The 27,714-nt window shown below is 36.9% G+C and overlaps 1 protein-coding gene across 5 annotated transcripts in view; it reads left to right on the plus strand.

The window, feature by feature from the left end:
- Positions 1-24,751, plus strand: part of PTPRG (protein tyrosine phosphatase receptor type G) — a 722,188-nt gene extending 697,437 nt beyond the window's left edge. For all 5 annotated transcript variants that reach the window (XM_087708786.1, XM_087708785.1, XM_087708789.1 and 2 more), the window contains 14 exons: positions 2,215-2,311; positions 3,478-3,560; positions 3,781-3,915; positions 5,311-5,445; positions 6,408-6,571; positions 9,117-9,252; positions 10,373-10,519; positions 12,495-12,588; positions 13,396-13,472; positions 14,424-14,552; positions 16,271-16,417; positions 19,690-19,832; positions 20,543-20,678; positions 23,532-24,751. In XM_087708786.1, coding sequence (XP_087564912.1) covers positions 2,215-2,311; positions 3,478-3,560; positions 3,781-3,915; positions 5,311-5,445; positions 6,408-6,571; positions 9,117-9,252; positions 10,373-10,519; positions 12,495-12,588; positions 13,396-13,472; positions 14,424-14,552; positions 16,271-16,417; positions 19,690-19,832; positions 20,543-20,678; positions 23,532-23,678 — 1,770 coding nt within the window. In that variant the 3' untranslated portion in view covers positions 23,679-24,751. The remainder of the gene's footprint in view (positions 1-2,214; positions 2,312-3,477; positions 3,561-3,780; positions 3,916-5,310; positions 5,446-6,407; positions 6,572-9,116; positions 9,253-10,372; positions 10,520-12,494; positions 12,589-13,395; positions 13,473-14,423; positions 14,553-16,270; positions 16,418-19,689; positions 19,833-20,542; positions 20,679-23,531) is intronic.
- Positions 24,752-27,714: the final 2,963 nt, after the last annotated feature.

Below are 27,714 nucleotides of genomic sequence, written 5' to 3' on the forward strand. Positions count from 1 at the left end.
TGTATTCAAACAAAGGTCAGCTATCTGCTTAAAGTGCTTTAATTTAGATGCAATCCAAGTAATTGGATTCAGAGACCAAACTGACTCCTTCCAACTATATGATTGTATCAAAGCACTGTCTCTTGTGAGAAAGTTGTATAGCTGTGTGAATGCACAATGAGTACTGAAATCTGTGTATTCACAAATAAACAACAAGCTGTCTTTCTTCATGGCCTTTGTAACATTGGGCAGGAAATCTTATAACAGAATGAAGGACAATACCATTTTGTCAAAGGAAATATCCTCTTTAAAAATCACCAAGTCTGTTGTGTTTCATGAATACTCAACAATAGCAATAGCAATAGCAGTTAGACTTATATACCGCTTCATAGGGCTTTCGGCCCTCTCTAAGCGGTTTACAGAGTCAGCATATTGCCCCCAACAATCCGGGTCCTCATTTTACCCACCTCGGAAGGATGGAAGGCTGAGTCAACCCTGAGCCGGTGAGATTTGAACAGCCGAACTGCAGAACTGCAGTCAGCTGAAGTAGCCTGCAGTGCTGCATTTAATCACTGTGCCACCTCGGCTCCAGTTGGATCCACACTGTGTCTTGGCAAGGTGTAGTTCAGTTGTGTCAGAGACCTGGGTTATTATCAAGAAAGGAATTCTAAAATTGCCCTCTACTAAGTCTCTAGAGAATCACTAGGCTGCAACAGGTTTTGTTAGTATGAATTTTTACAAAAGAAAAAAATAGATGGACTGTTTAGTGATCAACACTGGGCAGGGAATAAAACAAGGAGTGTCATGGAATATATGAACATGTGTATAAACACGTGAGAAGATATTACAGATGTGTTGTAAATATGAAGAAGTAAATGATAGATTATTACATAGATTAGATTGAGAGGGAGGGAGCGAAATCTATGGATTGATGGATGGACAGACGATAAATGGTAAAACATACATACATACATACACTTTAATATGCAATGTAAATGAAATCTGAATGATCTGGAGCAAGTATTAGATTGCATGCAGAACAATGAATCTCAATTGTAATACAACAAAAGTAGATTTGATAGAAGGAATTCAGTGAGTGAGTGTGCAGGTGAATCTGATATCGTGATCAAGTATTTCCTATAGACATAAAAATGGCTACAGAATGTTCAAGATATCCACATCTAGTAGAAAGCTAGTGGGCAATATGTGTTCTGTTGCAAATAATTAATATCAATCAAAAGAAACAAAAACAGTTGTGTGGAAGACTATATATTTGTTATATGGAAATTGGTTACGTAATAACTGTATGTTACAAGAGAATGGGCCATATAAACAGGTGCAAAAGAACTGTGGGTAATAAGACAAATGCAAGAGTCAAAATGATTGGGTACGGTTTAAATGTTGATTTAATGAAAACAAAAGACATCAATACAAAGATGTTCACTGAGGTAATCTGGTCATATACAGAGAATAAATGAGAATTTAATTATCAGAACTGAGAGAATGAGGAAAGACAAGGTGTAGTAGAAGATTCTCAGAAACTGAAAGGTACAGTTAAAAGAACCAAAAGTGGTGTATGAAACAGTACATGGTTATAGTGATAAAAAGAATGGATTGTAAAGATTAAACAATATTGGTATAGTGTGTCATATTGGTATAAAGTAGATCTACTGTTCTTTTGTTATCTATTTTAATTTTTCATTGCTACTACTTACTATTTTCCTTTTTATAACCTTAACACAAAAGGGAATAGCATGATGAGTATTACTGTATATATGTATTTGCTATGCAGACGTTTGATCTTTTTTAACCCTATGGAATAGCCATTATATTTTATCTAAATATATATTTCTGAGATACAAATCTGGTTCAATCCATCTTTTTATTTCATAGTGTCTTGTACTGTTTCCTATTGGCTCTGTACAACTGATTAGCCACAAAAAAAGGCCTATAGTTACAATGAACCCCTTTCTGGGTGTTGTTATGAGAGAAATAGTTACAGCAATGCCCGGGATTTTGCACTAGACTGAATTTTAATCACTGTAGATTTCATCAGCTACTTGGAAGTAGAAAATATTTTTCACAGAACTTGCTGGAATATGTTTACATTGTATTTTGCTGAAAGGATACTCATGGGGAAAAATCAATTATCTCCCAGCATTTCACTATGTTCTGAATGAGCTGTTTGCAAAATGTTTGGCACTTATCTGCCCTTTCAATTTGTTTTCTTAACAGGAAGTGCAGCGTTGTACATCCGACATGAACATCACCGCTGAACATTCCAATCACCCCGAAAACAAGCACAAAAACAGATACATCAACATTTTAGCATGTGAGTAATAATGGCCTTCAGAGAAGTCATAAATAACAACAGTAACTGTGTATCTTGTAATGATGCCCCAATTTATCAGTATACTTATTTTTTGTACGATCAAGTCATTGTTGAGTCTTGATGATGGCCTGAAATAGTTCTTGCAGTTTTCTTGGTAAGATTTTTGGAAGTTGCTGGACATTGCATCCTTCCTAGGGCTGAAAGAGAGTGACTGGTCCGATGTCACCCAGCTGGCTTCATGCATAAGACTACAGTTTCAGTCTCCCAGTTTTCAGGTTGATGTTTTAATCATTGCACCAAACCGGCTTTCTATCAGTATACTTAAAATAAAATAATAACATTTCAACGAATGGATAATATCCTTCTTTCAGGCCAGTTTTCTGAGATAGATAATGACAATCTTTTGACATTAAAAATATATAGATTTGGTTTAGAAGAGTGACTCGAAGAAGTTCACAGCTCAGTGTTCTAGATTAATTTTTTTCCAATGTGATACTAATTTCCAAAAAGTCTTTGGAGATTCATTAAAAGGATAGGATTCATTGAGTCCCCTTCGGGGAAAAGGGCAGCATATAAATGAAATAAATTCAATTCAATTCAATACTGATAAGTAGAATTCTACTCACATATTCCTTTTCTCTGCACACATTGAATTTTTTTAAACTGCACTAAGCCAGTCTCCAGGGAGATAATTCACTTTTCCTGCCATGATTTGAAATAAATATCAATTTTGAACGAGAACATTGCCAAAATTCTGATGCAGTCTCATAAAAGTCATTTTCCTCATGTTTGTCACTGAAAATTTCCAACTTTTTAGAACTGAAATGTCCCATTTCTGTGACTTTTGTTAACAGAAGCTTAATTTGATCTCAACAAATTATTTACCTGATTGTCTTTGGCATTCCATTGTACCCCGAATTGATTAATAACTTTGATATTAACAGGTGTTCCAAGAAAACAGTCAAAACACTTTGATCAGCAACTGAGAAAATGCTTGCTATTTGCTGAACAACTTATTTTTAGATCAATTCAATTCCTCGGTAACATTTACTGACACGAGAGAGAATTGGCTTTTCAGTTCTTTCCTTAGTCAATCATCTACGAAAAAAGAAAAATGTGCCAGGCTTACTTTCTTAAATGTGTACTTTCCTTGTTCTTTTCTGCAGATGATCATAGTCGAGTGAAACTAAGACCTTTACCAGGAAAAGATTCAAAGCACAGCGACTACATTAATGCCAATTATGTTGATGTGAGTTGTTTTGTTACTTCCTCAGCTCTCTTGAGAAATCTTGTCCCTCAGAAGAAACAGAAACTCCTAATGCATGCAGAACTTTTCATTTTTCAATTTAAACTCCAAACTCCTCAAACGTTCAGTAGAAAAGAGCTCTGCTCCGGAGAGGTATACATTATTAATATGATTGCTATTACAGATACTTTTATCTTACATACTATTGTGATTTCCTTTGAAGGGTTACAACAAAGCGAAAGCCTACATTGCCACCCAGGGCCCTTTAAAGTCAACATTTGAAGATTTTTGGAGAATGATTTGGGAGCAAAACACTGGAATTATCATCATGATTACAAATCTTGTGGAAAAAGGAAGAGTAAGCAGAATAGCCTACATTTATTACCATAACATTTTTCTCAGTTCTGTGAAAATTCTGTGAGATGTGTGATCTTTTTTCAGTTTTGTTAAGGAGTTGCATTGGTTTCATTGTAACATAAAATGTAATAACAAATCACTACCATGTTTCCCTGAAAATAAGACAGGTTTATTTTCTTTTGAACCCCCAAAATAAGTGCTTGGCCTTATTTTTGAGGAGGCCTTATTTTTGTGGTGCAGGAGGCGGCGAGCATGATCACCTCATGGCTGCTGCTGTGTTGATATATTTTTGGAGAGGGCTTATTTTAGGGGAGGACTTATTTTAGCACATGCGCTCAAAAGCCTGATTGGGCTTATTATCCAGGGAGGTCTTGTTTTTGAGGAAACAGGATATATGAAGCAGATCTCATTTCTGCTATGGGTAACCTATAACAGAAATGATATGAAAGTAATTTGTTTCCTCCATAATGCAGTATTTAATTAATATAACTAACACCATATGCTAGGAGCTCCTAGGCGGACCAGCAGAGCAGGGGAGAGGAAAGGGTTCCATGCAAGGGTCAGGCGCATGTGCTCATGCATGCAACTCCTTGGAGCTACACACGCAAGCATGCACATCTGCCACTCACACATGGAGCTGTGCACACAAGCATGAGTGTCTGCCAGGTATGCAAATGGAACTGCACATACACACTCACTCACCCGCCACTTGCAGGACTGGTTCCAAACTGGCTGCAGTCCAGTAGTGGGCCACAGCTCAGGCGTTGGAGATCTCTGTCTTAAAAGAACAATGGGGCAAAAAAATAAGATTCATTAGCTAACATTGACTGAACTGGGTTGCTGCTAGAAAAATAAATTTAAAAAACCACTTCCAAAATTTTTGTAGCTCATGAAAAATAAGACGTAGAGAACTAAGTTTGAAATTGGTACATTCCAGTTCAATTCCAGACATTTTTATATATACGCTATCATTCCACAAAAATTATAATCAAAACAATTCATAGTAGCATTGGAAAGCAACATGCAACTAAGACTAGAACAAATAAAAGCCAGATAAATGACAAAATATATAAGGCATTAACAAAAATTTAATTATACCAGGACTGATGAATTGTGTAAAAGTGTATCAGATAATCTCTCTCTATATATATATATTAGATTATAAACAATACTTCACAAATAATGTCCTAACAATTGTTACATGTAATAACCTATCCATAAAAATACAATTCTTAACAAAGGGTTAAAAAAACATACTAAGCTGTTTTTCCAGAACAACTAAAAAGAGAAATATAGCTCTGTTATTCAGCCTGATCTCTGATTGGATTCTCCTTAATTCAGTGTCCTCTGGCTTCACACAGACTTTTAACATTTTACGTTGTTCTTCTTTCCTCAGAGAAAATGCGACCAATATTGGCCAATGGAAAACAGTGAGGAATATGGCCACATCATTGTCACACTGAAGAGCACAAAAGTACATGCTTGTTACACTGTCCGCCGTTTCACAGTCAGGAATGCAAAAATGAAAAAAGTGAGCAATATCATTACCCTCCATTGGTTCAAAAATAAATGCCCATTTGGGATGTTGTTACTGAGTGTGACTCATTCATACATACATACACTATTCGAAGATTGTTGTGATCGCAAGACTCTCTACAGTGTACAACGAAGCAGAAAGGGCCAGAAAACCAAGAACAATGCAATGCGCATAGCAGAAAATCAAATTCTATGTCTTTACAATTTGACAAGGCTTGGGAAGTTAAGGATGTTTAATGGCTGAGTGAAATGAGTACAATAATTGAAATTACAAGTGAATGAAAAAGAAAATAGTTCATCAACATCTTTTTTTTTTCAAATTTGACACTGTTGAACAAGGAATTTAAATTAGGCATCATAAATTACTGTAATAGTTTTCTGAGTAGGCTCAGCATCAAAAATAAGCAATTTAAACAAAACAAGAGTTTTGTAAGATTTTAAAAATGTATACAAATTGCCAAATAGTTTACATATATTTCCTATCAGTCCAATCATTATAGTCAAGGATTACAGAGATTGTAATCCAGTAACTTTGGGAGGGCCAATTTTTACTATTCTTAAATTCAAGTGAAATACGGCTATGAACCTGAAAGACATAGATCAATTTTATCTTACTAAGTTGCATTTTGGAGGATAGTTTTCAATTCATGTCAGGCTGTAACAACTTAATTTGAACTATCTCTTATAAACTGATATGTTAGTCCAATAATGCAAAATTATGAAGGTTGCCTTGTAAAGCAAAGTATATCTCAATTGTTAGATAATAGTGTTATATTAGATTTTACAGGCCTTTTTCACATAAAATCCTTAAATTAAAGCACCATTGAGTTTATTCTGCTCTAGTGTGTCCAAGAGAGAACTGAACAGAAAAGGAAAAAATATGAGCACAAGGAAACCTTGATGTTAATTAATATTAATATTTTCTTCTTGTATGTTTCATGACTTCTGGATCAAAAGGGGAATCCCAAAGGACGTCAAAACGAAAGGACAGTCATTCAGTACCATTACACACAGTGGCCTGACATGGGAGTACCTGAATATGCACTTCCCGTGCTGACGTTTGTGAGAAGATCCTCTGCAGCCAGAACTGCTGAGATGGGTCCAGTAATTGTACATTGCAGGTATGTTTGGACATTGTCAGTCCATTCTTGTTGATCACAGATGTCAAACTCGTCACGTCACATGATGTCATGTGATGTATAGTGACATTTTTGTCTTCATGGAACTGGGGTGGGCATGGCATGCACGTGACACATCTGACCCGCAGGCTGCTAGTTTGACACCCCTAGTGTAACTATTCTATTCTATTCTATCCATCTTCTACCCTCAAAACGACGCTATAAGGCACTGCACACCAGAACAACTAGACACAAGGACAGTTTTTTCCCGAATGCCATCACTCTGCTAAACAAATAATTCCCTCACTACTGTCATATTACCTACTAAAACTATATTACTATCATTCTTCTCTTCCTTCCTAGTACCTATCTCTTCCCACTTATGACTATAATCATGTTGCTTGTATCTATAAAATCTATATTGTTTTATTTGTTTTCTAGTATAATTTGATTGCTTATTAGTAACCTATGACTATCACTATGTGTGTGTTTTATCATTCTTGATTATTGTACTATATTTTATTTTTCTTTATGTACACTGAGAGTATATGCACCAAAGACAAATTCCTTGTGTATCCAATCACACTTTGCCAATAAAAAATTCAAGTCTATATGTCCATCAGCTGTTTTTTTAACTGCTGACTTTTTTTTTTACAAATGACAATGAATCTAAATGCATTTAGCAACATCATGACAATGATGGCATTCGATACCAAAATAAATAGCTACACTCACCACAGTAACAAAAAATACATATTACAGAGAGAGTTGAGTCTGAGACACTATATTCTTTTTCCAAGCTCATTCATGGAAGCTAGGATTAAACCAAGTAACTATCATACTTATGATGTCATCTGGTTCTGGATTTTTATTTTTTTACTAACTTAAATTATTCTAGAAAAACAATACTGAAAAACACTGTGTCACAAGTCGTGACCCGTCAAAACCACGGTAGACAAAAGCGCGCTCGACGAAAACGCGTACCTGACATCATCAGCAGCACGACGAAAAAAATTAAAAATAAATTAAATTGAAATTAAAATAAAATTAAAGCAAGCCGATTCACATAAAGGTAAGGGTTAGGGTTAGGGTTAGGGTTAGGTTAAGGGTTAGGGTTAGGTTTAGGGTTACGTTAAGCGTTAGGGTTAGGTTTAGCGTTAGGTTAAGGGTTAGCGTTAGGTTTAGCGTTAGGTTAAGGGTTAGGTTTAGGGTTAGGTTAAGGGTTAGGTTTAGGGTTAGGTTTAGGGTTAGGTTTAGGTTTGGGGGGGTTAGGGTAAGGTTTTCGCTTTAATTTTAAATTTACCGCTCACAGCGCGATGTTTTCGTCGCGCTGTGATGACGTCACGTACGCGCTTTCGTCGAGCGCGCTTTTGTCTACCGTGGTTTTGTGGTGGAACCGTCACAAGTAGGCATAAAGCTAAACAAAAAACATGTTGTCAGGGAAATGGGTATATTTCCATTCATGAGATTTTTTTTATGTATCCTGATTGCCAAAAAGAGTTTGGGTTTCCTGGTGTAGGTATTAGCATACAAATTTTTTCTTCTAAATGGGAAAACAGAAACCATCTGAAAAGGTTTATCATCAGTACTTGAACTCAAAATTTTTCTGCATGCTTCATTTGGTAAAATTCATTCTCCTGAATTGAAAAGGATGTTATGATATACAGTGAAAATGTTTGATATATAAAAAAGGGTAAATTACAGAACACGGTTCCAAGTGTCATTCATTCTGAAGTTGCTGTACTACTATAATTGGTTTCTAACTGATTTGCAAACTAAGCTTTCCCATGAAGTCAGCTTTGAAATTAAATAATTGTAAGCATTCCAAAAAACCTGATCTAAAAATTGAAACTCAGTAATCATAGAACAATTGGAAAGCAGATTTGAATCATCCTGAGTATTTCACTAGCGGGGAAATAGCTTCCATATATTCCCTCTGCGAAGCTAGTTCCTCCCTGAAAATCACATTAATACACACTGTGACATAGGAAGATCCCTAAATCACACCGAAGGCTGTGATGAAAGAGTGTTTTGTTAGCATGCAAAGAAAGATCTTAAAGAAGAAAGATAAAGGAAGAGAGAGGCACTTGACAGTTGAACATAAGAGAAAGAGAAAGAAAACACAAGACATTTTTATCTTCAAAGAAAAATCTTGAAGTCCTTCTGGCAAAGCAAACATTTAATCAACCACAGAGAGGTTTATTGGTTGAAGTAATACAATTTATACTAGAACCATTTACATGTATCATTTGAGGTGCTGGCAATGAGATCTCTAAAGGATATAAACTTAGGATACCTTGAGGCATTTTGTCAAAATTCCCCAGAGAACTTGGTTTCATCACCAAAACATATACCGAGATGCCAATTTTGAGATTACACCCAGCATCCCGAGCCATATGCTATTCCATTTGAAGACATTCAGGTTGAACATTGCTTACAGCACTTCCATGGTTGTTATGAAAATTAGTATTAGCGTCGAGGTATTCTTTCTTAATATTTAATTATGTTTTCTACCGCTTTATTTCTTTTCTTTTGATTGGGGTTTTAGTGCTGGTGTTGGCAGGACTGGTACCTACATTGTAATAGACAGCATGCTGCAACAAATAAAAGACAAAAGCACAGTTAATGTCTTGGGTTTCCTGAAACACATCAGGACACAGCGCAACTACCTCGTCCAGACGGAGGTAAGAATCAGAAACGTAGTCATTGTGATTCCTGCAGTCAGTCGCTATCAACTAAATGTTGTTATATGAAGTTTGATCATTGCATTTACTACTAAAATAACAAAGTTTCCAGATTAAATTTCTTGGGTGTGGTCTGTTTGTTTTGCAAGTATATATAAAGAAGCAATATGTACCATCATGTCAATGTTGATTCTTAGTGACCACATAGATACACTCATCCTTACTTATGAATGAGTATATTCAGACATATGTTTTTCATTTACAGGCAGTCCTTGACTTACAACCATTCATTTAGTAATCATTTAAACTTACAACTGGACTGAAAAAAGTGACTGATGACTGGTTCGCACACTTTAAACCATTAAAACTTCCCTGCAGTCATGAAATCAAAATGTGGGTGCTTGGCAACCAGCATATATTTACAAGGGTTGCAACATCCCAATGACTTATGATCGGCATTTGAAACCTTTCCAGATGGCTTCCAACAAGCAAAATCAATGGGTGAAGCCAGAGTCCCTTAACCACCATGACTCCCTTAACTGCAGCGATTCATTTAACAACCACAGTAATCATGGTCATAAATTCAGGCTGCATTAACAACTGCATTGTTTAGGAACAGAATTTTGAATTCCAACTTTAGTCATCATTTGACCTGTATGTAAAAGTCAGAATAAACTAAGTGCTTAATAAATTGTTTAGGATGAAGTCGAGGGAGGGGGGAACAGTATACAGACCCCAAATTTCAAAATATTTCAATATTGTCAAGATTGGCTCTATTAGCATTATTTGCACAACCGTTTTAGAAAGGTTAGAGAAAAAGGTTGATAGAAGTCATCTCATAATTCCACTTTTTTAAAACTCATAACGCTATTTTAATTTGATCAAAGTAAACAGAGAGAGGTGATTTAGGTTAGACACAATGGAAGAAATATTACAGATGTTGGGGAAAAGGGTAATAAACAAGCAGAGGAGAAAAACAAAAGGAAAAATGCCATCAAAGCTATGTAGGTAATATTTGGTCCACGGCTGTTGCAAATATCCTGTCTTGCATGACTCAAAAGTACTTGTATTTCATTCAGAACAGAGTCCATACATGCCCATCTCTCTTTGCTTTCTTTAGGAGCAGTACGTTTTCATTCATGATGCCTTGTTGGAAGCCATTCTCGGGAAAGAGACTGAAGTTTCTGCCAATCAGCTACATAGCTATGTCAACAGCATTCTCATACCTGGCATTGGAGGCAAGACTCGACTAGAGAAACAGTTCAAGGTAAATTTTGACATTCACTGCATGGATCTTGATCAGAGTATTTCAGGTTTATACCTACATTGCATCGCACTTGTGTCAGAAGCGCTAAGACACTTCTGGATTGAAAGGATTAGCTGGTGGCATCACCGTTGCCCGGGGGACACCGAGTTAGGGACCTCTTTCATGACCCCGCAGGATTTGGAGCGAAGGATGGGCGCTCACCCCACCCCATATCAGCAGTAGCGTCTCAAACATGGACTTGCTAACTTCCAACCCAGTGTCCTAACTACACAAGCCACTGTGTTCCAATATACCTACATGATTTGTCAATCTTAGTTTTGAATGGTTTCCACTGTTACAGCTTCCCTCCTAACGGTGTTGATACTTAGGTTATTCAAGTACTTTGAGACAATTGCAATGGTAGGATTGATCATATCTTTATGTCATGGTTCAGCCTTGCAGAATCTGCTCTACGATAATGCTCTCTGTTATGCTCTCATAGTGATTTTTTCCTCCCTTAGAGAATTAAGTCTAAAATTAAAACTAGATATGTTAATCAAAAAATTATGGGTCTATACTAGCATAAGGTAGAGGTAAGGTAGTATATATTTTGAAGCTGATAGCAAGGGGGAGAAAGGTAGAATTTGCTTTGTGTTTGCAATGTTATTAACTAAAATAAGTTACATTAAACTTCTCAAATACTTAACATAATCAATACAATGTCTTATTTTATCCAAAAATGGCACGTCATCGTAAACATCATTCTTTTGCTCTTCTGCTGTCATCTTTGGAGCTCTGGGGGTAACATAGCATGCCTTCTTCCTACCAATGGAATGAAATAGATAGCCCTTGCTTAAAGACCACAATTGGGATTGGCAATTCCATTGCTCAGCGATGCTGTCTCTGAGTGAAGCATCACATGACAATGACATGCTTACAATGTCTCTTCCCATTTGGTCATTAAGCAAGACATCATGTGATTGCAGCTTGCAATTCTACCACCAGCTTCTCCATTGACTGCTGGTTGTGAAGTCCACAAATGGCAATCCCATGACCATGGGAATGCCTGTCAATTGCAAAGTAGTCAAATGTCGATCATGTGACATTTGGCCATAAAGTTGGTTTTTCAGGTAGTCATAACTCAAACAATTATTAAACAGGGCAGTCATTACATGAGGTCTACCTGTACAGTATTGCAAGTATAAAGATACTTTTTTAAAAACAAAGAGTTTCACAGTCACTTCATTTGCAACAAATACTGGCTACCTAAAATTGCCTACAAGATAAGATTTAGGCATAGATATAATTTCACCTATCCAATGATCTTATCCATATCTTCACAGAATTTGAAAATACCAAATGTATTTATCAGGATCAGTCAGCTGTGGAATCAAAACTGGAATTGCAAGGGGCTTTAAATGCAAAGTGTTCCACAAATTTGTCACAACTGTTCATTTTGCACAATGGATAAATTACAAAATTTATCTGGCAAACAAAATAAATTATCCTAAGTAAGGTAGAAGGGGTCATTTCAATCCTGAGCTATAAATATTCTCCTTTATTGGTATCCTAAATAAGTTGATATTAATTGCAATGTTTAAGTAAGTAGGAGGAAAAATTAGTCACGCTGAGCTTTGTTTAATGTTTTACAAAATAAAAGGTTTTACTTTCAAGGGTGATGTTTTTGTTGTACATGTTTTCACTTTATATCTTCAGGAAAAGCTAAAGTGAACTTATCAAACTAAGATGAAATAGAATGTTATTTATTTAAAAATGAGAATTATATAGGTAGGAACCAATAAATATTTATATAAATAATTTTAATACAGGGTATTTGATTCTTTTTAGTATTCTGAATTCTTTTAACAATGACAATATGTTTTTTGATTTTCTAAGCATTATTTTCCTCCCCAAAATAGAAAAGTATAATGCACGTTTATGTTTTAAAAGACTGATCAAGAATTAATCTTGTTCCTTTTCTGTTTAAATTTTGCAGCTGGTTATGCAATGCAATGCAAAATACATAGAATGCTTTAGTGCCCAAAAAGATTGCAACAAAGAGAAGAACAGAAACTCATCAGTAGTGCCATGTAAGATCTCACCCTTGAATTTGATTCTTGCTCTGCATAAATTTATTCTGCTAACTGTTAAAGTATATTTGCTTTAAGCGGGACAGGGAATGAATTCAATTGCTTTACATTCCAGAGTCAAGGTTGACTAGAACTCTTCTGCTAACCTGCATACAGACCAAACACCAATACTTGAATTTGAGATGCCTGATTAAAAGTTGGCTTGGCAAAATACTGTTGGTTTTAACCAAAATATAATCGCTCTGGAACACTTGTACTGTAGCATAATTCAGTTACACTGGTCCTTGCATGAAGAACTGTTCATGATTTTCATAAATTCTAAAAGCCTTCTAATAAAGAGGCGCAGTCTTCTAGAGTTGGTCTACATACAGTTTCCTGAAAACGTTTCCAGGGTAAATAAAAGTCCAGTTGAACATGGACAGGGTTGTTGTTCTTTTGAGGTATAGTGGAAAGGGTGGGGTTGTTTGTGCTGATGATAATGCTGTGTATGTACGTCTATGAGGAGGGCAACAGAGAGTCTGGATTTTTTTAAACTGATTCCACAGCCTGAAAATGTTTGAAAATCCTTGTTTTCAATAAGGTTCATGGAGTTAGTTAGTTTCCATTGGGTGGCTTTGACACCAGAACATAGTACAAGTAACATTTTATTTCAGAAATTATTTTTCCATATGAATTTTTTATCCATTTAATAATCTGTGCTATTTTATAATCCAAATCAGATCTTGAGAAAACTAGATTTTGTTAAAATAATCCTACTGTGATGATTAAGATCTATTTGACATATGATTTATTTGTTTGATGCTGCAGCTGAGCGAGCAAGGGTAGGACTAGCACCATTACCTGGCATGAAGGGAACTGATTACATTAATGCCTCGTATATCATGGTAAGATAATAATAATTTACGTTTGAGTAAATCTATAAAAATATTCAATTGTTCTGTCTCTACAGATTGTTCTGTCTTGTTAAAAATTACATTGCCTTTGTTTAATAAGATATCTGTATTGAGCATTAGAGCATTATAGATTTCTGCATACAATTAAAAAAATAGTATGCATAAATTAAAAATTAAGACAGTCTGTCCTATGCCCCCTTGGAAAGGAAGGCTGGACAGTAGTTAAACAGTTATGTTCAACCCAACAGGAATTGGTTGCATGTTCAAGAAGAATAAATTATGCCAGGCTAATATGTTAGCCTGTATTTTGCATTATTGTTCAACATCTGTGCAATCTCATTTTAAGCTGCTTAGAGTTGTTAAATTGAAGCCACATTGAAAACCAAGTGATACATAAGCAAAACATTATAGTGCAGGAATATGTAAAACATTCTAAATGACAATCAAAATATTGTCCTTACTATCAAATAATTATTGTCAAATAATCAAAATACAATCAAAAATAAATATTGTTTTTATTTGAAAACAACAGTTCACTTATTTATTTCTTTAAAGTACAGCTGATCATGTTAGCATGTATTCTGAAAATTATAATTTTTGGTAGAATCCATACAATTAAGGATACACGTTTATAATTTTCTTTAAAGTTTATTTTAAAAGTTTATATGGCAGAAAGAGAGAGAGAATGAGAGACTGAAACTCATTGACTGACTGATCATATGTGGCTAAGAACAATCCATATAAAACATTACAAAATCTCTACAAACAAAACAAAAATACAAGTAAAATAATATATAATGTTCTTCAGTATTGTTATTCAGATGAATTAACCAGTAAGTTCTCATTAAAATTTAGCCATTTAATTATTTTGTCTTCACTCAAGGTGTGTAATGTTTCCAAACTGTTCCATTCATGAAAAATTGTTGTTTGTTTCTTTTAAAGGGCTATTATCGGAGTAATGAGTTCATCATAACACAGCATCCCCTGCCACATACAACTAAAGACTTCTGGAGAATGATCTGGGATCACAACGCACAGATCATTGTCATGCTTCCAGATAACCAGAGTTTCGTAAGTCCTTTCATTTCATATGCTGCATATTCGTATGGTAACACAATAAGAAACAACCAGATTATTTACCTGCTTCTTCCTCAATTTCTAAGAAAATTATAGCCAGACAATACAATTTTGTAATCCCGATTATGCAAAGAGGTTTGAGAGCACTTGGGGAAAAGATAGCTAAGGACAGGAAAATTTCTACATCTTCCGGCAACAGTAGAGCACCGTGGTGGCAAACCTATGGCATGCAGAGCTATCTCTGTGAGCATGCGCGCCGTCGCCCCATCCCAGCTCCATTGTGTTTCTCGGTATCATTTGCAGGACTAAAAAAAAATGCACGAAACAGCATTCTACCTTTGTGGCAGTCCGTTTCCTGTTCCTGCCTCCATGGCCTGCCCCTTGTGCAGCACAGTGAAATTTAGCACACTTCAGAATGGGGGAGACAGGGACCCCTCCTCCTCCTGGAGTCCATTACGACATGGAACCACAATGTGACCCTGCATCAGTGTGGGCTCACTCTTGCCTCCCGATTGTTTTTTCTGTAGAGGTGCCTGTGTTGGGATGCCCCGCTGGCCAGCTGGGCTTTGCCTCTCAGCCGACAAGCTGAGCATGGGTGCGCTGGTCCTGGGCTCGTTGGCCTCCAGACATCGGATTCCTACCACCCAGCACCACTTGCAGTTCCTTTCCTTTCTCCAGGGGGAGAGAGAGAGGGAAAGAGAGAGGAGAGAGAGAGAAACAGAGGCAGAGAGAGAGAGAAGGGGAGGGAAAGGGAAAGAGCGAGAGGGAGGGAAAGAGAGAGGTGAGATGGAAAGAGAAAGAGGGGGTTAAAGGGAAAGAAAGGGAGGGAGGGAAAAAGAAGTGGAGGGAGAGAGGGGGGAGAGAAACAGAGAGGGAGGGAAAAGAGAGAAGCAGAGAGAGGAGAGAGAAAGGGAAGGAAAGAGACACAGAGAGAAACAGCAAGGCAGAGAGAGGGGAGAAGGAAAGAGAGAGGAGGAGGGAAAGAGAAATGATATTACAAAAGTTTTTTTTTTCATTGTTGCTAAATGTAATATTTCAAAAGCAGAGAAAAATGAAGGGGCATAAAAGTGCATTTATCATATTTTTCTTAGAACAATTAGCTCAACTCTCCCATGTTTATCATTATTTTAGATAGTAAAACCTCAATATTCAGGTTAAATTGCCGTGTTGGCACTTTGCGATAAATAAGTGGGTTTTGGGTTGCAGTTTGGGCACTGGGACTCTAAAAGGTTCACCATCACTGGTATAGCATATGTAATTGATATTACATATTAAGCAGCAATAAGGAATATTTACTGATGTTTTACGTGAAAATATTGTTTTCAAAACTACTTAAATTTTTGAAACACCACCTAAATGGCTTTATAGATAGAAAACAAATAAGATAATTGTATTTTACAACAATACCTGGCATATGACATTATGGAATAATACAATTATATAACTGTATTTCTGGGAAATTGTTACCCATTTAAATGTGGACCCTATAAATATTGTAAAATAAGCATCTCTCCATGAAACCAATTACAGGTTAAGATTTGCTGTGATGAAGAACAGTATGTTGTTGTTGTTTTTTTAAGAGAAGGGTTTTGCAGAAAATTAGTTTGAGGTCTTGCTTATTAAATGAAGTTTTCATCTGGTGAATTCTACCTGTTTCAAGATTAAAGCAATATATTCAAAACGTCTTTTCCATTTGATTCAATTGTCTTCAGGCAGAAGATGAGTTTGTGTACTGGCCAAGTCGGGAAGAATCCATGAACTGCGAGGCATTTACAGTCACCCTTATCAGCAAGGACCAGCTGTGCCTCTCTAATGAGGAGCAGATCATCATCCATGACTTTATCCTTGAGGCTACTCAGGTATGTACAATCCCTTCCAGAGGTGAATCTGAAGTCTGCTTGCCATTCAAACTCCTGCTGATGTTGGTTAATATTCAAGATGAATGATTTGCAATGGAATATGGACAGGTGTCGGTCTTTGGTCACGAAGGTCTTAATAACATTTTCTTCCTTCTGAGAGATTGTTTCTATAGTATCCCAATTTTGCTTGCAGAATGCCATTTCCATAGAAAGCTATAATACTGAAGCTTTTGTAGAACTAAGCTTGAAACAACTTCTCAAACAAAAACATAGCGGGTTTGAGGTCCCATTTTTTTAAGTGTTTTTAAAGCTCAATATTTTATTTTAGAAATTTTATGATATATACTCACTAGCTAGTAACAGTCAAGTTTTGGTTCAAATGTTAATATTCCTCCTTAGAGAGAGATTTTTAGAGAGAGATTTATTAACATTTGTAGGCCGCCCTTTTCCCTGAGGGGACTCAGGGCGGCTCACATAAAATCAGGGAGGGGGAATACAAAACAATGACGTAGACACATATAGTAAAAATAATAAGCAACATGCATTCATCATTCGGGAGGGGCGGCTATCCTTGTCCCCAGGCCTGATGGGCTAGCCAGTTCTTAAGGGCTGTGCGGAAGGCCTGGACGGTGGCGAGGGTACGAATCTCCACGGGGAGTTCGTTCCAAAGGGTCGGGGCTACTACTGAGAAGGCCCTCCTCCTTGTGGTTGCCAGCCGGCACTGGCTGGCCGATGGAATACGGAGGAGGTCCTTAGTAAATTTAGATTTACTAAAATGTTTTCCATGTTCCATGCAATTTTGGAATACATGCTACAATGAAGAAATTACTTATTATTAGCTGTTCAGTCATCTCAAATCACAAATGGGTAATATATATATTTATATAATGCTTTCTATAAAAGAAACTGAGCTCATATTGAAACCGAAGATTTTTTTTTTAAAGAAAGACATTTGGAACGGCTACAGAAAAGCTAAGCTGTTGTTCCAAAAATATTTAACACGTTTTGTTATGTTCTGCAGCAAAATGCCAGGATGTCCTATATGTATGGCTCTTTGGCTGACCAGTTATCTGACATTTGGAACTGATATATAGTCAAGTGCCACTTCTACCGTGTTTCCCCGAAAATACAACAGGGTCTTATTTTCTTTTACTTACAAAATATGGCCTTGGGCTTATTATAGGGGAGGATTTATTGTTTTGGGGTTGCCGGACAGCTGCTCCCTTGCAAACTGGCTCCCGAAGAACCGGGCACAGCCTCAGGGGCGAAGCAGCCATGAGGTGACCAAGCTCACGAGCAACTGCCCAGCAATCCCCTTTCCAGCCAGGCAGAGCACCATTCACTGACCTAGGGGGTATCCCTAAGGCGCCAAGCTCCCTAGCTCCCATGGCTTGGCACATTAGGGATACCCCCTAAGTGAGTACATGGCGCTCTGCCGGGCTGGAGAAGTGGGTTGTGCAAGCGCCTGTTCCACCCCCAGCAAGCATGTCTCCTAGCCTCAACATGTGCGGGCCCAGCTCTCCCTGCAGGAGCCACCGCCGCCCTCCAAGCATAACATCTTTTCCAGTTCCAAACTCCCAAACTCAGCTGCCAAGTCTTCCAGCAGCGGCCACTCTACGAGTGTGCTCTATGGTTGAGGGCTGGCTGCTGGAAGACTCTCTGTCTGGAAGATTCTCTTACAGAGTCTTCCAGCAGCTAGCCCACAACCATAGATCGCTCTCCTAGATCGGCCGCTGCTGGAAGACTCGGCAGCTAAGTTTGGGAGTTTGGAACTGGAGAAGACGTTATGCTCGGAGTGTGGCGGTGGCGGCAACTGCTGCAGGGAGAGCTGTGCAACTCCCCCCTCCAGCCAGGCAGAACGCCACTCCCCAACCTAGCGGTATCCTGAAGGTGGCAATCAATGTGAGCGCCTTTCTCCCCCCCCCAGCTCCTATGGCTTGGCGCCTTCAAGATACTGCTATGTCGGTGAGCGGTGCTCTGCCTGGCTGGAGGCAGGGGGGGTATTTTGGGGGGTGGGCTTATATTTTTGCCCACGCGAAAAATGTGGCAAGGCTTCAGTTTCAGGACAGGTTGTATTTTCGGGGAAACAAGGTATGTTATTATTTTATTTTTATGGTGCTCCTTGAGCTTTTTTTTTTTCTTGCAGACGTTTCATTACCCAAACTAACTAACGTAATCGGTGCACTGTTATCTAGTTTGAGCAATGAAACATCTGGAAGGACACAACCAAGTTCAGAGAGCAGCAAGGACCTCTCATTTCCACCCTGAGTTACAAATCTTCTCCTTTATTTTATTTTTAAATGATTAAAACATAACATGGTTCCTTATTTTGTTAGTTGATGTGTAAGATTTGCCTTTTGTGTTTCTTGCAATGGTGGAATGAATAATTGCATCTGTATTTTCGCACGTAATAAATATGCAGTATGAGTGTTATCTAACCATCCTAGTTGTCTAAATATTGTATTTGGACTTAGCATACAGTAGATTTAATGACATGCAACATCCATAAGAGGAATTTATTGATGCAGAAATGTCACCTAAATTTTAGAAAATAGGGTATGAGCAACCTCAGTGATATCACTATAGCAACTGGAGTATACTCCCCAAAGTTGAGCAAAGAGAGGTCATAACAACCATTAGGTGCTACTAAGAATCACCTTTTTTTCTAGTAATATTGAGGAAGAGTTTAGAAAAACATTTTTACAACACAGTAGGATTTTCTTTTTATATACAATTGGTGAGATTGGGACATTCTTTAGCAGCATAAATGAATTCATTTCTGATTTCTTGGAGAGATAAATACTTATTCTTCCTCTTATCAAAGGATTACTGTTAAGTAATGTGGTTGTAAAGGATCCAGGGGACTCCTATGGGAGAAGTTATCTTCTGCGTTCCTCTACTTAAGACAGGGCAGTCAAAGTATATGCTGTCCATTGTGGAAATGGGAGTCAATTCTCATTGCTTCACTGCCTTACTGGAGTTTTAAAACCCCAATATTATTACTAAGGCTTCTATGGGTTTTGTTTTTTTTCCCTTTCCTTCTTTTTTTTCTTTTGCCACTGGACAACACTTTGAAAGCAGGGGGTGGGAACTGGACCAGGGAAGGCTGGTCTATAGCAGAAACCTGTAAAAAGAACCACTAAATTGGTTGTCATCTTAGCATCTCCTTAAAAAAATGTGTATACTGCTAGGGCTGAAGGTATAAAACTTAGTTATTTCAATTATAGAAATGGAATTAAAATGGTCAATAGTTGGGCTGATTTTTATTTCAGGATGATTACGTTTTGGAAGTTCGCCACTTTCAGTGCCCCAAATGGCCAAATCCAGATGCCCCAATCAGCAGTACTTTTGAGCTTATCAATATAATCAAGGAAGAGGCCTTAACAAGAGATGGCCCAACCATCATTCATGATGAGTATGTATATTCACTGAGTTAATTTTTGTAAAGATTGGAAAAAATATAAGAAATATAAAATCTTGTGAATTTTCATCTAGGAGGGAGGTAAAGGGTATTATTGACTTCTCTAGGAATATTAGAATTGTTTTTAAAGTTTCATAAATATTCTTCTGTATCCAATTTTATACTGAATGTTAATACGAATAGAGTGATTTTTAAATGTTTTTTTATTGTTTCATGACTTACAAAGGTATAATATTAGAGATATTTTTACCAATTTGCATTAAGCCATGGCTAATTTTAATATTCATCTAGTTTGTACTCATTTTGCTGAGCTTGGCATGTTAAAAATTGTTTCAAAATTAGCCCAGTTATTGGTTTGAGCAATTTGTCAGACAAAAAAAAATATCAAACTTGTTTTTAACACTTCAAGGTTATCTCTTTGGTAAATCCATTTTAGTATTTGTTATATTCACTGAATTTTATTTTCATGTTTTAAAGTATAAGTTCAGCTTTTAATTGCATTTTGAGGAAATGTAGCAGAAAATATATTTTTCCATATGTGTACCCATCCTTATCATCCCTTCAAGAATAAATACTTGACAAAAACTCAGGAGGAAATTGAAGAAAAATTAAATTTGACATAAAGGCATAAATGTTTCCATTCAGCCTGATAAGACATACCCTGGATCTCTTATAGGGAATAAAATTATTCTTTGGATTTGCAGGTATGGAGCAGTGGCAGCTGGAACATTATGTGCTCTGACTACCCTGTCTCAGCAACTGGAGAATGAAAATGCTGTTGATGTTTTCCAGGTGGCAAAAATGATCAATCTGATGAGGCCTGGCGTATTTACAGACATTGTAAGTTTGGAACTTTGAAAGATAGTTTTGGTTTACAAAGAAATAATTCAACAAAAAATAAGAACAATTGAAATCCTTGCATAGGTTTTGTGCACAGTCCTAAGTTCTTGCCATATTGGTTCAAATATATTATTTTCTTAATTATGTTCTGTTTGCTCTTCAGAGTCACTTCATGTGAGATGGGTGGCTATACAAATATGATACATAAATGTTTTTCTCCTGCTTTTCTTATGGGATTTCTCCATGTGTTGTTGTCTAGTCATATGCACAGCTGAACTGTGAAATTGTAGTCTTTTTCCATTAATGGATCCAAGAGTCGCTTTGCAGAGTGAGATGAGCAGCAAATAAATTTAATTATTTAATTATTATTACTTAAATATAATTATTTAAGCCTAATTTATTCTCCCATAATTTATTCTAAAGGCTCTTCTTCTTTTCTACTGATAGATGTTCCATCTTATAAGATCATTGGATTCTATCCTAAGAGCTTTTCTTCAGCAATAGGCATAACTTTAGGGAATCTGTAGGTCAGGGGTTGTCAAACTTGATTTCATTGAAGGCCGCATCAGGGTTATGTTTGACTTCAGGGGGCGGATGTGGGCATGGGCAGGGTCAGTAGTGGGATTCACTTACCTTTGCTACTGGTTCGCAAATGTGAGTTCACACACGCCACCTTCTGCGCATGCACACCATCTTCTGCGCATGTGCAGAAGTTCGCTCATTACATCAGGGCAGGTGGGTGGAGCCTCCAGCAGCCACTGCTACTGGTTTGCCAGAACCAGTAAGAACCAGCTGAAAACCACCTCTGGGCAGGGTGGGCGTTGCCAGCTCAACATCACTCATGTTGGGGGCACCTGTGGTGGCCTGAGTGATCTGCCAGTGAAAATGGAGCTCAAGAGAGCCCTCTCGAGCTCCATTTTCACTAGCAGAGGGTTACAGGAGGCCCTCCCGAAATTTTAGCCATTTTTGGTGTCAGAGGCACTGCGGGTCGGTCCTTTGCTGTTCCCACGGCAGTTCCATGGGCCAGATCTAAGCACCATGTGGACCGGATCCTGCCCGCAGGCCTTGAGTTTGACACCCCTGCTATAGGGTGAACATGCCCTCTCTTTCACATTATCCTACAGAGGCTTTTTATTGGAGACTTCATGCATGCAAGCAAGCAGTCTTGTTTGATGTCAAAACAAAATTAATGGTTGAAACTGAATGGAAACACACTGAAGAAAATTGTGATGCTTTCTTTGGGTGAGGGGTTACAATATAGTTTTACAGAAATTATTTTAAAAAGATGAAAGACAAACTGTTGCACCATTTTGAGAAGTGAGTGTTACACCATAATGTAAAGCTTACTGAGTTGTGTGAAGAGCTTTTTTTTTTTTTTACGGAATTTGTATTTTATTTTCATTTTCATTTTCATACACTCACATGTATACACCATACAGTATTAAACAATAATTGCATCAATTCCTCTTGTCAACAATGCCCCAGAAAATAAAAGCCCAATATACCTCTTCCATTCTCCATACACCTCTTTCTTCCACTACCCTCCAACTTTCTATCTTCCCTCCATCATCCCCCTCTACCCTACTTCCCTTTGCCCTCTACCACTCCTCTCTCCAGAACCGCTCCCCCACTTCCTTTTCACCTTCCCCCCCACCCTCTCTCCCTTCCCTCTCTACCCATCTTTCTTCTTTCCTACTCCTCCTCCCCTTGGTGTATTTCCACTGTATGTTAATGTACTTGGCTTATCCTATTTTTAAAGAAAAATAAAAAAGTCTTTGGGTTCCAACTGGAATCTTAACAGGAAAAAAATCACCTGGAAAATCCATTCTGGACATAAAATAGAACATAGCATCATGGACACTTCTACTGGCCCCTTGGGTGGCACATGTGATACAGCTGTTACACGAGCTGCAATGATTGCCTGTTTGCTTCTGGGTCCAATTCAAATGGTCATTACAGGTAGTCCTTGACTTACAATAGTCCATTTAGTGACTGAAGTTACACCAGCACTGAAAAAAGTCACTTATAACTGTTTTTCATATTTACAACCCTTGCAGCATCTCCATGGTCATGTGATCAAAATTTAGACGCTTGGAAACTAACTCATATTTATGACAGTTGCAGTGTCCCGGGATCATATGATCCCCTTTTGCAACCTTCTGACAAACAAAGTGAACGGAGAAGCCAGATTCACTTAACAATCATATTACTAGCTTAAAAACTGCAGTGATTCAATTAACAACTGTCTTAAACTGGGTGAAATTTACTTCACTGTTTCACTTAGCAAACAGAAATTTTGGGCTCAGTTGTGGTCATTAAGTCGAGCACTACCTGTACCTTTAAAGACCTTTACAGGAAGGGCACAGGGTATCTGAGCAATCGTCTCACCCTGACATGAGTAGCCCATCCCACTCATTCCAGTGGAAGCGGCCTATTTTGGATCCTGTCTGACAAATCACATTGGTTGTTGTGGTCCAGGAGAATTTCTGCTGTGGCTCCCGCCCGCTGGAATATTCTCCCATTGGAAGTGAAGATTGTCCCCACATTCCTGGCCTTCCAGAAAAGCCCGGATACTTTGTTCTGCTACTTAGCCTGGAACCCCAATGGGGCATGTACTTTGGGGGTAGTTGACAGCTCCCGAGAAGATTCCCACCCCCAAGTTGCCCATTGTCTTGGTTTTTAGCTTTCCTGTTTAATTCTTCCAATTCTATCTTGTATTACCTTTTTATTTTATTATATCATGATACAGAGTTGCTATATCAATAAGGTCTGGCATAAAAATTTAATAAATTAATGAAACATTCTGCTTTGTTAGGTACTTAAAATTAACACCTTTTAATCTTTTTCTTCTAGGACCAGTACCAATTTCTTTACAAAGCAATGCTAAGCCTGATCAGCACTAAAGAAAATGGAAATGGCCCCATGGCAATGGACAAAAATGGTGTTGTTATGGCCAGTGAAGAATCAGATCCTGCAGAAAGTATGGAATCTCTTGTCTAAAAGGAATACTTAAAGGCACTTAATTTGTGGAATTTCTGAAGACTGAACTTTTTGAGGCCTTTTTTGCCAGACTCTAGGTTATACAATAACCCAATTACTTTTTTACACTGATAAAAAGTTTTGATATTTATTTTTGCCATTTTACGTCTTAATGGTATCCTACTGAGCATTTGCACCTCTGTTTATTTCACACAGTGAAACACAAATTTTATCTAGTTTGCACTATATGATCAGTGTTAACTGCCTATAGAGATATAATACAAAAGAAAACAAACAAATCCTGATGACATTCCATGAGAACAGACACACTACTTATTAGTTGAAATACCATGATGTTTAATTAATTCTCATAAGCCTTGGCTTTACAATCTTGGATGCTAGGCCAGAGAAATATTTTTGATTCACATTAAAAAATGCTGTACCCTTGACATATTCCAATATTCATTGTTTAATTTGCATACTGCTACAGTTCTTTTGTTTTCCAGTAACATGGATGAGTAGTGTTCTTCATTTTCTCTCAAACTAGTGATCACTAGATAAATTTTGGAAAGCTACTGAAATTCAGCTTAACAGCTGCTCTGCATTGTCTGGAATTTCTCTTTTGACTTCATAAAGTTCAATGAAGTGTTTTCTATGAAACACATAAAATTGTATTCCCAAAATGCAAAGCAACTCAGATTTGTGATTCAATTTCAGATCTCGAATTTATACTTTCATTAATTCCCAGGTGTTTTTAATCACATTCTCATTTCAAGAAAATATTTTGATCATATTTCCACTGAGGACAATTTAATTACAGTGCAACAATGTTCAATCAGACCATTTTATTCCAAAAGTATTTAGCAATATTTCCAATTCATACACAATTCACATTTACATGTATAGTTCCTTAAGTTTCTGGAACGGAACCACTGTCTTTACAGTATGTTATATGATGGAGAAAAGAATTTCTTAATTTCATAGCTGTTAGATGCCGTTTTTACAGGTGTGTAATTTTCATACTCTAGTGCTAAAACGTACTGATCCATATTACTGGTGAAGCGATCTAATAAAAAAAACTACCTATAAGATTACATTCTTCCTCTTTTTTTAACACTATTGATTAGTATGTACTTCCCAATTTCATAATTTCATTTTTCGATACTATACATAATATTCTACAAAATAATCCTATATGTCTACTCAAAAGTAAATTACACTGAATCAATGTATAATAGGATTACAAAGTTAATATGTTTCACTCCCTTTGAAAACAAATCTGCTCATTATCTTTTAACATTTAATGTTTTGTTCCAAATAACTTTAAAAAAGTTGTGCTTTCCAAACCATTTGTGAAGCTCAGTTGAATATATGGTTCCCTCACACGGCTTTTATGAGACCAATTCATGGAAGATCAATGGCTACTCAGTAGGAAGGCAACATATTATCTCCAGTATCAGAGGCAACAGGCTTCTCAGTTTCAGTTACTGGGGGAAATGATGGGGACAATACTATTTTTGCTTATATTCTGCTTCCGGATGTGACATTGGTACTGGTAGAAGAAAGAGCCTTTGATCTTTATCAGTACTGCTTTTCCTATGTTTTTGCATTGTACAAACGAGAAATGAACTAGCTTCTAGTGAAATACAATCTTTTTATGTAAGCTGAAGATATAGAGTAACTCAGTAGATATGACAGCATTAGTTTTCATAGCTAAAGCAAGCCTCCTTTGCACTTTTGGTTGCTACTCCTGAGAGCTCCTCAAGCATCAGAGAACAGACAAGTAGATGTTTTCAGGAAAGCCATTTGATTCCACCCAATGGCTATCTGGATTAGCTCAATCAAAAAGCAGTTTGTGTGTTCTCTGAATGAGTGAGGTTTATTTATCTCTGTTTCCAATTCAAACTAGATAAAATAATGTGCCAGCATATGAAAGTAACAAGGTATGAAAATGGCAGACTGTAACAAACCAAAGTGAAGTTGCCTCATTTAAATGTTCTCTCTTGAGCTGTCAGGGTAGAAGTGGCTGTACTTATGGAAAAGGAATCCAGAATTAATCAAAAGAAAAATTTACTGTAATTGATAAAAGTAGATAAAAACTGGACTGTAAGCCAGAAATGGGTTGTCAGATATTCCTTCATTTAAGGCAAGAGTTCCTACCTAGCCCATAGAAGGAATCATAGAATCAGTTATAACTTAGCATTTTCCTAGGTATTTGGCTGGCATATAATTGTTTTCCCTATTGTATGAATTCCAATTCTAAAATGGTATATTCCAAACATTTATTAACTCAGTAAGAACAAGATCATTGTATATCCTATACCTTCATTTCTTCCTTTAAAAAAAACATACTTTGAATAGTTCCTCTAAAGCAGGAACCTAAAGTAGTCAACCTTTTTATACCTACCGCCCACTTTTGTATCTCTGTTAGTAGTAAAATTTTCTGACCGCCCACCGGTTCCACAGTGGTGATTTATAAAGTAGGGAAGTAACTTTACTTTATAAAATTTATAAAGCAGCGTTACAGCAAACGCCTACCGCCCACCATGAAAGCTGGAACGCCCACTAGTGGGCGGTCGGGACCAGGTTGACTACCACTGTTCTAAAGCATACTGAAAATTCTGTAATTTTCATGTTCCAAAACATAGTCAGTCTAGTATTAATTGCATTAAACAGCTCCAACCATTGCTGCAAAAATTATAACATAGGATCTATTATGCAATAGTAGGGTCTTCTATGTGGTCCTTGCTCTTCTTGTTATTGCAATATTGATGTATATCATCAATACATGTTTGCAGAATAAAACTACTACTTTCTTTGAAAAATGTGAGTTAACGTAAATAAATATAACTAGAATGTTTACTCTTCAAAATAAAATGCACACATTCTTAGCAGATATAAATGCCCACCCCTCATTGATAAAATAGAGTTTTGCGACCTTATATCCATTGAAAGCAGACAATCCCCCTTTTAAAGATTCTTAATAATGAACAAATTAGTTTTGTGTCAACCACCACCATTTTTTAAACATTTCACAACTAACTCTCAAGGAACTGGATGACCTTAATTCTTAATTAAGTTGTGGCAACAGTCATACACAGAGAGAGAGAGAGAGAGAGAGTAATATTCTCTCCATCAATCAAATTTAAATGCTATATGTATAAAACCAAAACTATTTCTTAAAATACATTGTTGAAATATATTTCTTAAATGTACTTTAAAAACAGGAAGATTTAATAAAGCAAGGAAAATATCCAGCAAAGTGGGACCTACACTAATATGGCATGTAAGTGCAATCATAAAAATAAGTGACAGGTACTGCTGTCCATTTAAATTTGCTGTTCAAATTATTAATGTGGGGTTAAAAAAAATGCCCAAAATTTGCTAAATTCCATTGTGAACCTTTCTTTGATACTGAGGTAAATGAATTTCATAACCATACACATATAAGAACCATACACATATCACACTAAAAGCCATTTGATGGCTACAATCTTTTCAATTGCAAAACTGCAGAGTCTCAGTTCTACTGCATTTTCATAAATTGAACTTTCTAATATTTTTTATGTCATTTTATGCCCCAACCCTATTTTTATAAGGGCCTAAAGACATGGGTGTGCCAGTCAGCTTGGGGACCCAGTGGGGAATCAGAGCAATGGAGATGGTTGATTGAATAATAACAGATCCCACCTCCTCCCCCACCACTCCACCACTGCCTTCCCCCTGTGTCTTTGGTTTTAAGATTTGATTTTAACTTTTTTGTTTTAACTGAATGTAACTGTAAGGCCCCCAGTGTTACCCTATGGTAAGATGGGCAGCCAGTAAATTTTATAAATAAATAAATTAAATAAAATTTGTATTGCATCTATTAGGACTAAGAGGCACACCGCACATCAAGGTCTGCAGCGCAACTACCATTAATGAACATTGTTCAGAAAAGTACAACTGTTAAACATAATCACAATTTCAATTGATTCCCACCCAAATTATGTCAAAAAAAGTATTAGTTCCACAGGTTAAAAAAAAACCTTGTTTTTGATTTGTTTTTTCTATTTTC

This window comes from Thamnophis sirtalis, unplaced genomic scaffold, assembly GCF_051295495.1.
Source record: "Thamnophis sirtalis isolate CommonGarterSnake01/CBP01778 unplaced genomic scaffold, rThaSir2_p1.2 scaffold_3, whole genome shotgun sequence".
Classification (NCBI taxonomy): Eukaryota; Metazoa; Chordata; class Lepidosauria; order Squamata; family Natricidae; genus Thamnophis; species Thamnophis sirtalis.